The sequence below is a fragment of the Littorina saxatilis genome, linkage group LG2, assembly GCF_037325665.1.
Source record: "Littorina saxatilis isolate snail1 linkage group LG2, US_GU_Lsax_2.0, whole genome shotgun sequence".
Taxonomy (NCBI): Eukaryota; Metazoa; Mollusca; class Gastropoda; order Littorinimorpha; family Littorinidae; genus Littorina; species Littorina saxatilis.
Genome location: NC_090246.1, coordinates 84,568,287 through 84,583,187, shown reverse-complemented (window position 1 = coordinate 84,583,187; position 14,901 = coordinate 84,568,287). Strand labels below are relative to the sequence as shown.

Genomic DNA, 14,901 nt, shown 5'->3' with positions numbered 1-14,901 from the left:
TGATTACAGTTAAACACGCACACACCTGGCTAGCTTGCTGCTAGCTGTTTACTGGGTGAAAGCCACCCATGTTGCATAACAATGAGATAATAATGTTTGAAATGAAATGAAGTGTCTCGTTTTGTTGGTTAATTGGTGTAGGGTGTTGGTTTTTTTAAACAAAAATGTTGCCTTGAACCATGGGGATCTATACTCCACAGACAAATGCTGGGAGTGACCAAACATTCAGAGGTGCGCTGCGTGGCAATGCAAGTAAGCTGGACAAACTACAAAGTGACCTGGTTTTGCCAATGCGAGCGGCTGTGGTAAGTCAACTTTTTGCACATGCTATTGTACTTTAAAGTTATGTAGAGGTTACATGCCGAGTCTCAGTGATTATCAAAAATAATGGTCGAAGTTAGCGGATCATGAAAAATGCGAGCTTCAGCGAGCTTTTTCATGACCGCGAACTGAGACCATTATTTTTAATTATCACTGAGACGAGGTATGTAACCTCTTTATTCCTCCTTTCTTCCTCCTTTCTTCAGTTATTCAAAGAAAAGAGGAGTTTTTGTGCGAAAGTTTGATCGAATCCAAATCACTCAACCAGTCTACCTGCGCTGGCGATTGAATAATGCGCGGTTGTATAGTTCAGGGAAAATCAATCAATTCTGTTAACACTTCTTGTCAGTTTCCCTGTTTTGGACTAAAATCAAGTACACAGTTATGTTGTTATTCTGCTGTGCCGGTAAAGGCAGATAGTGTGTGTTCTGGTCATGTTTTGGTATCGCTTAGGAAATGTTCTTTCTTCGAATGGGACAAGCAGACGAACTTTTGCACCCGTGTTCCAACGTTAAAAACTGTATGAAGTTCCGTTTTCTGGGGCAAAATAGTGTATGAAACCGCTGTATGTTCTTTAAATTGATGCGATGTGTGCATTTGGTTGCGTGTGATCTGTTTATAAAATGAAATATTGTCGAAAACTAACCGTCGGATTGCAGTCTCTTGTCCAAGCAACTCAGTTCAGAAAATTTGGAAGGGGAACTACTCTTGTCGTACGAGAGTTACTTGCCTTGGGAGTTTGCGTGCACTCATAAGAGATCTAAAGCGAGTTTCTCTGCACTGATCGTTAGATTTGGATTTAGAAAACAACCAAACTCATTGATTTTATATGGAGATTAATGTGTTCAAGCCTGTAGTTGCCAGTTTAAATGCAGTATGTTTGTATTGTTTGGTCTAGAGATGTATACATGTATTTCGTACATTGGAGCGTTCGGAACTTTTCAATCGCTAAAGTAGTTCCCTCAAAGTCTAACTCATCAACCTATGAGCTATCGAGGATTCAGGCCCGTTGTTGGGTAAGTGATTTTGGTTGTTGGGTAAGTTACCGAAAAATAACTAGCCCTACACCTTTACAGAGAGAAAGAAGCAGAGGGGGGAATAACTTGTAATACATGTGATTACAAAATACTTTCAGTTGTATGAAAATCAGGTTTGCCTGTAATTTTGAGCGTAATTGGTTTTTACAGTGAATAGCAATTTGTAAGTGTCTGGTGACTATTCATTGTGAAAAAGCTGAGCACTTGATCTCAAAGAAAGAATGAAAGCAAAGGGGACAAAAATATGTTTGAAAAGAAATATACCAATGAAATAAAGTCACATTTGTGTGAAAAGCTGATAGTGAATACTAAATGAAAATAGAAACCTTGCAATGGTCAGTGAGCAGAAACATTTGTCACCTGGTACATCAATGGTTTCATTAGGGACCCGGTAGATCAGTGGGTAGAGTACTGGCGTGTCATCCTCAGGTAACTGGTTCAATTCCAGGCCAGGATGGACATATGCCAACTTAATGTGCAGACTACCGTATTTGACGGATTACAAGACGCACCGTTTTATAAGCCGCACCCCCGACTTTTAACAAAAAAATTGGGACGAGCCACGTATAGGCCGCGTCACTATATTAGCCGCCGTCGAAAAAAAATAATCAGATCGTGTCAATCAATCAAAACAACCAGGCAAACGAAAGTACGGTATTTGGCGAAATCGGCTCCGAGAATAAACAAGTGAAACAAAGAAGAAAAGTGAAAAAGTTTGAAGAAAAATATCACACACACAATTTGTAACCAACACACACATGTAGTCCCGCCCGGAATAAGCTTTTTTGGGATGATTTATGACTTTTGCGCACATTTCGAGCAGACGAAAACACAACATGGCGGCTCTCGCTCCTCAACTATCCCGAGACACAAAAAACCGAAATCTCGCACGCGAGATCCTGATACATCCGGTGTTTCTCTGTACGCTATCTTGTCACGACGACTTGTTGACAAACGAAGATTCGCGAAAGAAAGAGAAAAGCGCCGAGGCTTGAGTAGAGAGCTAATAAAGTACCGGTAATCGCTAATCGAGCGAAATGAAAATCCGCGGCGACTTCCATTAGGTGAATGCTATTCAAGTTTAGGTAACGTTTTAGCCGCATCTTTTTATAAGCCGCAATGCGATTTTTTTCCAAAAAAAATCGCGGCTTGTAGTCCATCAAATACGGTAAGACATGGTTTCCATGTCCCACCCTCATGTCACCAATATGGCAGGTTAAAAATCTCGTTCATTCTGCCAGTAGTGCAGGTGGCTGATTACACCTAAACACACACACACCTGGGTAGCGTGACTCTGTTTCTGATAGTTTTCCACTGGGAGGAAGTGACCCAAATTGCCAAGTAATTTGATAATAAAGTAATAGGAGAAATAGTTGGTGTATTTCTGCAAGTATTTAGACATTATAACTTACTTCAAAGTAGACTAGGGCACTTTTTGCAACAGACATTTAAATGTTGTACAGTGACACCTTCCCTTATAGACTTCCGTTGTCAGACTTCGTCTCAGTAGACTTCAGACTTTTCATCTTTGCATCTGTCACTTTTTACATTTAGTCAAGTTTTGACTAAATGTTTTAGCATAGAGGGGGAATTGAGACGAGGGTCGTGGTGTATGTGTGTGTGTGTGTGTGTCTGTCTGTGTGTGTGTGTGTGTAGAGCGATTCAGACTAAACTACTGGACCGATCTTTATGAAATTTGACATGAGAGTTCCTGGGTATGAAATCCCCATACGTTTTTTTCATTTTTTTGATAAATGTCTTTGATGACGTCATATCCGGCTTTTCGTGAAAGTTGAGGCGGCACTGTCACGCCCTCATTTTTCAACCAAATTGGTTGAAATTTTGGTCAAGTAATCTTCGACGAAGCCCGGACTTCGGTATTGCATTTCAGCTTGGTGGCTTAAAAATTAATTAATGACTTTGGTCATTAAAAATCTGAAAATTGTAAAAAAAAAATAAAAACTTATAAAACGATCCAAATTTACGTTTATCTTATTCTCCATCATTTGCTGATTCCAAAAACATATAAATATGTTATATTCGGATTAAAAACAAGATCTGAAAATTAAATATATAAAAATTATTATCAAAATTAAATTGTCCAAATCAATTTAAAAACACTTTCATCTTATTCCCTGTCGGTTCCTGATTCCAAAAACATATAGATATGATATGTTTGGATTAAAAACACGCTCAGAAAGTTAAAACAAAGAGAGGTACAGAAAAGCGTGCTATACTTCTTAGCGCAACTACTACCCCGCTCTTCTTGTCAATTTCACTGCCTTTGCCATGAGCGGTGGACTGACGATGCTACGAGTATACGGTCTTGCTGAAAAATGGCAGCTACTTGACTAAATATTGTATTTTCGCCTTACGCGACTTGTTTTATTTATTAAGGAGATTTCTATAGCGCATAACTAAAAGCACTATGCGCTTTAAGCTGGACTTTTTCAGACATTTATCATTACTTTGATTGGTCGGCACATTGGTAACGGTGTAGCTTTGCATGTCAAAACTTGCGAAGCAAAGTAGGAGACTAAGTGCTTCGTCGTAGCTGCGTGTTTTTCGGTATAAAGATTTCAAGAAGATTCGCGAAGTCAACTTTGGTCTCAGTTAAGGACGGGCTTACTTCATTGTAGCTGCATGTTTTTGGTTTGTAGACTTCACGAAGTCAACTTTGGTCTCAGTTAAGGATGGGCTTACTTCATTGTAGCTGCATGTTTTTGGTTTGTAGACTTGGCGAAGTCAACTTTGGTCTCAGTTAAGGACGGGCTTACTTCATTGTAGCTGCATGTTTTTGGTTTGTAGACTGCGCGAAGTCAACTTTGGTCTCAGTTAAGGACGGGCTTACTTCATTGTAGCTGCATGTTTTTGGTTTGTAGACTTCGTGAAGTCAACTTTGGTCTCAGTTAAGGACGGGCTTACTTCATTGTAGCTGCATGTTTTTGGTTTGTAGACTGCGCGAAGTCAACTTTGGTCTCAGTTAAGGACGGGCTTACTTCATTGTAGCTGCATGTTTTTGGTTTGTAGACTTCGTGAAGTCAACTTTGGTCTCAATTAAGGACGGGCTTACTTCATTGTAGCTGCATGTTTTTGGTTTGTAGACTTCGTGAAGTCAACTTTGGTCTCAATTAAGGACGGGCTTACTTCATTGTAGCTGCATGTTTTTGGTTTGTAGACTTCGTGAAGTCAACTTTGGTCTCAATTAAGGACGGGCTTACTTCATTGTAGCTGCATGTTTTTGGTTTGTAGACTTCGCGAAGTCAACTTTGGTCTCAGTTAAGGACGGGCTTACTTCATTGTAGCTGCATGTTTTTGGTTTGTAGACTTCGCGAAGTCAACTTTGGTCTCAGTTAAGGACGGGCTTACTTCATTGTAGCTGCATGTTTTTGGTTTGTAGACTTCACGAAGTCAACTTTGGTCTCAGTTAAGGACGGGCTTACTTCATTGTAGCTGCATGTTTTTGGTTTGTAGACTTCGCCAAGTCAACTTTGGTCTCAGTTAAGGACGGGCTTACTTCATTGTAGCTGCATGTTTTTGGTTTGTAGACTGCGCGAAGTCAACTTTGGTCTCAGTTAAGGACGGGCTTACTTCATTGTAGCTGCATGTTTTTGGTTTGTAGACTTCGTGAAGTCAACTTTGGTCTCAGTTAAGGACGGGCTTACTTCATTGTAGCTGCATGTTTTTGGTTTGTAGACTGCGCGAAGTCAACTTTAATCAAAATTAAGGACGGGCTTAAGTGGTTTCCAGGGGCTGTTGATTAAATGTGGTGATTTGTTTTCCAGACCTCCCTCAACACATCACTGACATATCTGCAAACACAAGCACACGGGGAGGTAAGTTTGCCACTACGTGCATGTGTACAGTTAGCCCCCTTTTAGGGCCTAGGAGCATTTCTTTTAGGACAACTTTCCTTCTTAAACACATATAAAAGTTGCTTTAACTTTTTTTTTTTTAATAAAAAACATCCTCCACCTGTCCCTCGGCCAGACTATAATGTCATTTGATACCAGAACAATATGAAAAGCCCACCTTTTAATGCAGGCATGTGTATCTAGGTAGACAGTGTGTGTGTGTGTGTGTATGTGTGTGCTTGTGTCTGTGTGTGTGTGTGTGTGTGTGCAAGTGTGTGCTTGTGTGTGAGTGTGTTTGCATGTCAGTCTGTGTGTCTGTCTGTCTGTTTGTCTGTCTGTCCGTGTGCATGTCTGTGTATTAATTCCTGTGTCAATGTATGTATGCAGATCCAGCCAGCCACTATGAGCTTGCTGAGTGGACTGCAGACAGCTCAGAACAACTTCAACGCCATGAAGGACAATCTTGTCAAAGTTGTAAGTAGAAGGGATACACTTTATTGACTACAGTATACCTCAGCGTTTCCTACCCCTTCCTTAGTATATTAGTATATTTAAGTGGCAGCATGTAATTATCTACACTACATTTTAAGACAAAACCAGCACAAATCTTATTCTGTTGCTGATGTTATCTACCAGAAAAATGGAAGCATCATTCTCTGTCTCTCTCTCTCTCTTTTTCTCTCACTCTCTTTTTCTCTCTCTCTCTTTATGTTTCTGTTTCACTTTCTCTCTCTCACTCTATACCGGCACGGTTGGCCTGGTGGTAAGGCGTCCGCCCCGTGATCGGGAGGTCGTGGGTTCGAACCCCGGCCGGGTCATACCTAAGACTTTAAAATTGGCAATCTAGTGGCTGCTCCGCCTGGCGTCTGGCATTATGGGGTTAGTGCTAGGACTGGTTGGTCCGGTGTCAGAATAATGTGACTGGGTGAGACATGAAGCCTGTGCTGCGACTTCTGTCTTGTGTGTGGCGCACGTTATATGTCAAAGCAGCACCGCCCTGATATGGCCCTTCGTGGTCGGCTGGGCGTTAAGCAAACAAACAAACAAAATCTCTCACTCTATCTCTCCTCTATTTCTCTCTCTCTCTTTCTTTCTCCTTTCTCTCTATCACTCTCTCTCTCTCTCTCTCTCTCTCTCTCTCTCTCTCTCTCTCTCTCTCTCTCTCTCTCTCTCACTTTCTCTCACTTTTTCTGTCTCTCTCTCTCTCTCACTTTCTCTCACTCTCTCTCTCTCTCTCTCTCTCTCTCTCTCTCTCTCTCTCTCTCTCTCTCTCTCTTATCCTCTCTATCACCCTCTCTCTTCCCTCTCTCTCTCTCATCCTCTCACTTACTTTATTTCTCTCTCTCTCACTCTCGCTCTCTCTCTCTCTCTCTCTCTCTCTCTCTCTCTCTCTCTCTCTCTCTCTCTCTGCGCCTCTCTCTCTCTCTCTCTCTCTCTCTCTCTCTCTCTCTCTGTCTCTGGAACTCTACGTGCCGAATTTACCATGAGGAATTCACGTCAATTCATGAGATTGAACACTCCTATTCCTCGGATTGACTTGTTTAAGTCCAGTTTAGTTTATTCAGGTAGCAGTCTCTGGAACTCTCTTCCGACATTCCTGCGGAAAACTACCAGCACAGATCGTTTTAAAAGCAGATATTTGTCTTATTTAAATAATGGTATACATTTATTGTATTTAACATGCCCCTCCCCACTTTATAAGTATAATGTACACAGACCCTTTACGGATGAAGGTAAAAAAAAAAATGTTTTTTTAACCCCCCCTCAACAACAAAAAACCACAACAACAACACATTTAGATGTGTGATGATCTTTGCAATGTCTTGCGTATGTGTTAGATTTTCTTTCAAATGCAATGTATGGCTTAGAGCATAGTTCATTACGGAACTCTTAAGTTTCCTCTATGCAATACATTTTGTGTACATATGTATAATATGTTCTTAATTTAGTTGTCTGTTAAAAATGTAGAATTTGTATTTTCTGTTTCATCTCTTATTCTTATTTTTATTTCATTTTTTTAGTTAGTCCCTCTTTAGGGCGAGGGCTGGATGTAAAAAAGCAGACCACTGCTTAATCTATTACCCTCGTTAGATAAAGAATTGTCATTGTCATGGTCATTGTCTCTCTCTCTCCCAATCTCATTCACTTTCTCTTGGTCATGAAGCGTGGGTATGTTGAAGACCAACAAGTGACAGCTGTTGATTGTGATTGTGCAGCAACTGAAGAATGTGGTAAACCGGGTGCTCAACGCAACAGAGGTCTTTGTTGATGGAATACTGGCCAAGGTCAGTTTTATTGTGTGTGTGTGTGTGTGTGTGTGTGTGTGTGTGTGTGTGTGTGTGAGTGTGTGTGTGTTTGTGTGTGCATGTATGTGTGTGTGTGTGGGGGGGGTGATTGTGTGGGTGAGTGTATTTGTAGGTGAGTGTGTGGGTGAGTGTGTTTGTTGGAGAGTGTGTTTGTGTGGGGGGGGGGGGTGTGGGTGAGTGTGTTTGTTGGTGAGTGTGTGGGTGAGTTGTGTGGGTGAGTGTGTGGGTGAGTATGTGTGAGTGTGTGGGTGAGTATGTGTGTGTTTGTGTGGGTGAGGTTGTGTGGGTGTGTTTGTGTGGTTGAGTGTGTGGGTGAGTGTTTGTGTGGATGAGTGTGTGGGTGAGTATGTGTGAGTGTGTGGGTGAGTATGTGTGTTTGTGTGGGTGAGTTTGTGTGGGTTTGTGTGGGTGAGTGTGTGGGTGAGTGTTTGTGTGGGTTAGTGTGTGAGTATGTGTTTGTGTGGGTGAGTATGTGTTTGTGTGGGTGGGTGTGTGTTTGTGTGGGTGAGTGTGTGTTTGTGTGTGGGAGAGAGTGAGTAAATGAGTGTGTTTGGTTTGTGTGTGTGGGGGTGTGTGAGTGGGGGGGGGGATGCAATGTGTGAATTTGAAGTGGTTTGTTGAATAAAGACTTTTTTTTTTTTTTAGATATTAGGCAGCTTGTTTTACATCTGTATGTATCCCAAACATGACTGTTTTTCTTGATTTGTAGGTGCAAGATGACGTTGGGCGGTGCCGTCCGTTGTTTGACAGTTTCTACTCCGCCACTGACTCAGTCTGTGTGGTTGTGCTGGAACCGTTGGTAAGCCTCTCTTTCTCTTCTTCTTTTGCCCACTTAACTTTCTTTTCTGTGTTTTAGCATCTTTGATCTTGAATCACATCAGTGTCTGAGAACAAGGGTAGGCAGCTGATCTTAGCTGAACATATTGGTCATTGACCCAGCATCACAAGGGCAGTGTTGTTTAAATCACAAGAGTATGCAGCTGGTTGAGAGCAGTCGCTTTGATCTCGCCGCACATCCGGGTACAAACATAATTCCTCTCTGTACTTCCTTAGGCTTGCGCATAATACACCGGAAGCGCCTGTTGTGTGGATTTTTTTCATTTTTACCTAGAAAATGGGGTCTGCGCCTTCTACAAATAAGCACCTTTCAGTCACAAAAATACAGTAATATTCTTTAAAAAAAAACAAGTAATCTGGTGTAAGTCAGTCAGTCTTTCTATGAACTGGTTGTTTGGAATGGCTGATGTATCATTTGTTTATCTGCTAGCTAATTGATTGACTGACAGACTTACAGATTTTGCACTGACTCACTGTTACATTCATCGCTAGAGTTCAACAGCTATTAAAGTAGCATTTCTTTGACCTTTTTGTGCAGTAGTGCATACCCTTTATCTTCGTGGTTTGGATTCAGTGTTCAATGACCACACAAATTGTAAACTGTTTGTCTTTGCAGAATGGATTTTGGTTCAGCGTCGGGTGGTGCCTTTTCTTCTTTATCCCTTGCCTTATCTTCGCTGTCAAGCTTGCCGGTCTTTATCGCCGCGAGCATGACGAAAAAGACTTTAACGACCCGTAAGTACCTTTGTGCCAACCTCAAGGACTGTTCCATTGTCTCTGATGCATTGATAATTCTTTTTAAATTGGGGGGAAATTACCAGGGGCCAAGAGTTCAATAAGTATATATTTACGGGTAAACATTTTCTGGAGAAGCTTTTGAAAAGTAACTTTGAGTAACACACTGCGTGAAGCACGTGCAATATCTTGGGAAGTCGTGAAATATTTTTAGATCGACAGTGCTCTGGATGTTTGGTACTTAAAATGAATATTTTCACCCAAAAAGAGAGAGAAAGTTGCAAGAACTTTCATTTGGTTGATCAGTATATATGTGAATTGTGTACATATTTGCATTTTCTTCTAGCATTTTAATTGCATATTACATTTTTTATTGGCTGAATGTGTATTGCTGCTCAACAGGCTTTGCATTTCTCTGTTTAGCAGAAAGTATCCTGTAAATGTTGATTATTTTTAAAAAAAATGGAAACATGCTGTATTATGCCATAACAAGCTGAACTTCTCTACACATACACCAAACAAGAAAATGTTGAAGAAAATGTCACTGTATGCAAGTGGCTTTAGTTGTGTATTTCAATTTCTTGTCCTTTTTCAACAAGAACCGTTTGAAGAAAATGTCACTGTATGCAAATTGTTGTACTTTGTAGCTGTGTATTTTGATATCTTGTTCTTTTTCTACAAGACAAGTTTGAAGAACATTTCTCTGCAAGTGGCTGTAGTTGTTTCTTTTGATTTCTTGTCCTTTTCCAGCAGTCATTCCAGGGTTGCTGGCTCAGCAAACAACAGATTTTGATGCTGACTGTTGTAGGTTCGCTGCTGGTACTGTTGATGGTGTGTGTTATGTGTGGTTCAGAAATCCGCTGTGTTTGTAAACTATACCACTGAGCTGTCATCACCTTTGCCTGTTTCTTGGTGTATCAAATTTCAGAGTTTACTTGTCATAACTGTTTAAATTGTCTATCACAGGAGATTTGTTGTGCGCTGTCACATTATATAGTTTCTGGCAAAGATTTCGCCATACAAATTTAGCTGTCATCACAAGAGCAAGCACTTGAAAAAGTGTACTTTATGCTAAGAGTTTTTTCATTAAACGGAAAGTAGTCTTGAAAAATGTGGAAAGTAGCAGAAAAATCTGATGGCAATGCATCTGCAAATCTTGGCCGTTTGGACATGCTATAAGAATCTTACTTCCCTTTGTTTATCAGAGCTTGGCCATGCAATATTTGTGTTCTGTGCCACGAATTTACAATCAGCGCAATTTTGTGAATCACATGTAACACTTGCATCTGTGTGCCTGTGAATGGAATTGTGCAGCATCCACAGTTTAATGACGTCCACTAATCAGTGCACCTTGACAGAAGGACTGCTCAAGAAACTAAAAACACTGTAAAATGATTTACCACATTCTTCAAGTGAAGTACTGAAAACTTACTCTGGAGATACATTTTACTGAAAAAAAATTATATAAGAATTTTATTTTTACATTTTTTTTTTAACAAATTTTGACTCTAAAACACATTATCGGATATTTTCTGAAGTTTCGAAGTAAGTTCCGAGCAAAAGGTTTCTGTACTTGCTGTAAATTCTTCTACTGGAGTTGCTTTCTCTGTTCTTGAGCAGTTCTCCTGAGAGAGAGAGAGAGATGTTGAAATGTGTGTGTGTTTTCTGACGAGCGTTCTCCAGCATGAAGAAAGCCAGCGTTGTTTGTCTCTGTGTCAGACTTAACATGTTTGTGCTGTGAGTGTCTTGCCCGCGGCCACAGAGTGAGCGTTTGTTCCTGCACGCCGTACCACTTTGTCCAATACAGGTATATCATTTTTCATTGTGCTTGTACGACCTTGGCCAGTTGCTCCTGTTTTTGGACCCTCTTCTGTTGTCTCTTGGCCCTAGTCTCACTTGTTGCCCTTGACCCTGACCTGATTTTTGTCAGTGACCATGACCTTTTGTTCTTGACCATGACCTTTTGTCTTTGACCTTGATGAAATTCATCATTTGACCTTGATGAGCTTTGTCATCTGACCTTGATGAGATTTTTGTCATTGACCTTGACCTTTTCTGTGACTGCCCCTCCTGGTCGGAATGCAGGAATTACATATTGTATGGAGGACACAACCAGGATACCATCCCACTAACCAGGTATGCATCCCACGTCCTTGTTGTTGTGTGTTCTGTCTTGTGTTCCACCACTGCTCTCAGACTCCGACTCTGGCTAATTCCGTAACCAAAGTTGACACATAATGGGCTAATTATTCTCCTCTTGGGTCCTTTGCTGTGCCTGTATTGCTCCATTTCTGGACTGCTGTGGGCTGTCTTGACCTTGACATTTCTCAAAGCAGATGACCTTTGAATCTTGTTAGCACTGATCTGCTGTGTGGTCTAACAAAAACCCTATGAAATTTGGAACTCTGCTATGGGGAGTAGGGGTGGTTGGGGGCAGGGGGCAGGGGAGAAGCAATATGCAATTTTTCAGCCATGAGTAAATGGTGAGAAGAAATGGATTGAGTGTGTGTGTGTGTGTGTGTGTGTGTGTGTGTGTTTGTGTGTGTGTGTGTGTGTGTGTGTGTGTGTGTGTGTGTGTGTGTGTGTGAGAGAGAGAGAGAGAGAGAGAGAGAGAGAGAGAGAGAGAGAGAGAGAGAGAGAGAGGTTATTTTGAAGATTTTTGTATTGTTTTAATTTGGAATTTCTGTTTTATAGTTCTAGCGTGTTAGCCAACCTAAATTTTATATTTTTGTGTGTACCTTCAAAGTTAGCCATATAGATAAGGTTTTTTTGGGTGTAGATTAGGTACGGTAGTTTAAATTGATATCGCAGCGGTATGTTATTCATGATGTTTGGCTGTTGCTTTCTTTGTTTGGCATTCACTCAAAGTTTCGCATTGCAAGCATTTTGCAAGCAAATTTTGGCTGCTTTTGTAACCTGGGTGACTTTCAACTTTGTTGTGTTCCTTTAGTCATTGTCCAGTGTACTTTGAATATGAATTGAGTTTTGGTCAGTTTCAATCATTAGCTTGTGGTCGTATCTGTTTCGGCAGACCGCGGAGGACATCTCAGTATGTAGTGTTATACAATGTTGTTGTATTTTTTGTGTTGTCTTTTGTTGTTTATTTTTCTATTTGGTTTGGCTGAAGATTGTTGCTCTGATATTTTTCCCCTGGAATTGTTTTTGGTATGAGGTGAACTCTTTTCCGTTTTTTTCTGAGAATGTTTGCTGCTTCAAAACAGTGTTCAGTGTCCATGATGGTGTGTTGGGCAAATATGCCAACATTTTCTGACCCCGAAGGTTCTGACTCCTTTTATCAATTTTTGCTTGTTGGGAAATTTGAGACACTTTTATGAGTTGGTTTACGTTACCTACTGTGGAGTTTCATTTACATTTGTGGAAAGTCTTTTTTGACATTGCAGTTTCTTGTGTAGACTAAATTTCTTTTATCTTTTGTTTCTTCACTGGATGTGTCTTGTGCATCTGCTATCGTCAAACCTTTGATTGTTTGCCTTTTTTGTACCATTCCATGGTTATATTCCAGTCCAGTGATGCGTCTTTTCAACTTTTGATCTGTATAAACCCCAGAACCTTATACAAAACTTGCATTATTCGTGGAATGAATTTGAGAGCCCTGGGGTTTCATTTTTCAATTTCTTTGCCAGATTCTTTATGTTGATGAGAATGTTTCATACACAACTGTATGTGGTTTCTCTTTGTTGCTTAGTTTTCTGTTTTGCTTACGCCAGTTTGCCTAACCCTTGTCACCTGATTATTTCGGCCTGGTGGAAACGTCATTACAGGAAGCTGGGCTGAGCTGCACGAAGGGAAACTGAGTGGTACACGGGGTCAGATTGGTTGGAAGTAAGATTTGTTGTGATTTCAACCAATCAGACCCTGCGGCTGGTTCCCACCAAGTTTTGCTTTGTGCGCTTCAGCTCTGGTACACAAAATGGCAAAATGGCTTTCAGTTTCCTCAAGTTTTCTTTGAGTTTGAACCGTTGCTTGCGTTTGAATACGCCCCATTTTGGAGATGATGCATTCATGTTGAGCAATTTTCTTGATTTGCTGGTCATACGCATACAGCGTTTCTCTTTATTTGCCGTTCCATTCAGTTGTTTTCTGGTCTCCGGTTGGGAGAATATTTATTATTATGCTTCCGTGTCTTGTGCTTCGGCCCTTAATACATATGTTCCCATGGAAATCCAGAGGCTTAAAGTCAAGTTCTGCATCTAAATATGGTCTGCACAGACCTCCCTTAGTAGAGCTACCGTTCTTCCCTAGTTTGTTGCTTTGGTCTGTTCCAATGCCCCGCCATCACCCCCCCCCCCCCCCTCTACAGTAGCTCCTCCCCCTTCCCCTTCCTCTCCCTCCAGCTCTGTGCTTTTTCCCCTGTTGCTCATATTCTCAAGTGTGGTCAGCAATGTTTCTTTTCAGGGAAGACGTTCCTAGTTATAAATGGTCTTTTTCAGAGTTTCTTGTTTTGGGCGGCCCTTGCCTTGTAGGAAGATGAAGACAGTGTTGGGTGCAGTTTTTCACATGGAGCGCCGCCTGTGTTTTGATAGTTGACTAGATGCTATGCCAGGTTTTAACGCGTGACATCTTGTTTCCCCTGTAGTCTGTGGACTGTACACACCTCCTATGTTTGAGGAGACATCTCAGTCAGTCTTGCATCGGTATGTTACAATATACTTGCGACGTATCTCTTTCTTGTAGGAATAGTGGTGGACGGACCGGAATTTTGTACACCAGAGTAGGATCGCTCGCATATACATAAGCTTTGGAGGATATAGGGGACGCTGCGGTTTCCAGTCTCGAAGATGGATTGTGGGAAAAGTAAGAAGTTCTGTGTATGCTTGGCCATCTAATGCCGTTCCATTCCTTACGGTGCAGTCTAAGCTATATGTATAGTGCTTCTGCTCATAAAAAATTGCTTCACCTATTTGTAGCTCAAGCGCAGTCCATGTTTACTGTAGTGCAATGGCTTTGTGTAAGTCTGTCACCCTGCAACATCTGTCCATCCGAGCAACAGTCAGGGTTACTGGCTTGGGTTTGACCTACAATATAATGGGTTTTTTATGGCGTTAGTTGTCTGTCGCTGTAATTTGCTTGACGTGATATCCACACGCCCCTTACGTTATGGCAAAGCAAAAAGGTTTAGGCTTGATGCTGCTCGTTAAGTTTGTCTGTAAGCTTCCTATGTAAAAAGGGATCAAGAACTTGTACAAAAACAGCTATGTTCACAGTTTTGCTTTAAAAAAAAACCACAAAAAAACATTGAATGTCCATCTTGTTAGTTATTGTGTTGTGATTTGGTCTGAGCAGTTGAGTGGGCTTCGTATTTGTATGCAAGCTAAGTGATAGGCTGCGTAATGTACTGTACCTTGTTTTACCATGGATGACTGACTAGTATGTGTCACGAGAATTGAAGAAACAGAAAATTATTCAAACCTCTCGTTAGACTTGTTATGGATTTTTCCCTGCAGGTCTGGCCATTTCTGTATATGTGTACTGTACTTGTATCTGCTGCTCTGCCCTGCTGCACGGCGCTTTATTTATTTGTTACTGGTCTCGGTTGACATGAGCATGTTGTTTCTGGTGTTTGGTGGTGTGGCTTTTCTCTTTATACGTGACTCCGGACATCTTTTTGTCCTTTCTCTCTGCTGCAGATTCACTGATTGCAAAAAGAGTTGTCTTTCTTCAAGGATCTTTTCATCTGCTGCCGACATATCTCTGGCTGTCTTTGATCTGATCTGTTCTGTTCTTTCTTGATGGATTTTTTCATCTGCTGCCAACATATCTCTGGCTGTCTTTGATCTGATCTGTTCTGTT

The 14,901-nt window shown here is 41.1% G+C and overlaps 1 protein-coding gene across 11 annotated transcripts in view; it reads left to right on the top strand.

Annotated features, from left to right (window-relative positions):
• LOC138959960 (prominin-1-like) overlaps nucleotides 1–14,901 on the top strand; it is an 84,517-nt gene that overhangs the window by 56,146 nt on the left and 13,470 nt on the right. For 2 of the 11 annotated variants that reach the window (XM_070331646.1, XM_070331649.1), the window contains exons 18-25: nucleotides 201–305; nucleotides 5,144–5,194; nucleotides 5,600–5,686; nucleotides 7,429–7,497; nucleotides 8,228–8,317; nucleotides 8,972–9,090; nucleotides 11,176–11,226; nucleotides 12,122–12,139. In XM_070331646.1, the coding sequence (XP_070187747.1) occupies nucleotides 201–305; nucleotides 5,144–5,194; nucleotides 5,600–5,686; nucleotides 7,429–7,497; nucleotides 8,228–8,317; nucleotides 8,972–9,090; nucleotides 11,176–11,226; nucleotides 12,122–12,139 (590 nt within the window). Of the gene's footprint in view, nucleotides 1–200; nucleotides 306–5,143; nucleotides 5,195–5,599; nucleotides 5,687–7,428; nucleotides 7,498–8,227; nucleotides 8,318–8,971; nucleotides 9,091–9,840; nucleotides 9,895–11,175; nucleotides 11,227–12,121; nucleotides 12,140–13,687; nucleotides 13,746–13,785; nucleotides 13,906–14,901 lie in introns of all 11 variants that reach the window. The other 9 variants (XM_070331647.1, XM_070331652.1, XM_070331648.1 and 6 more) reach the window with 7 other exon arrangements.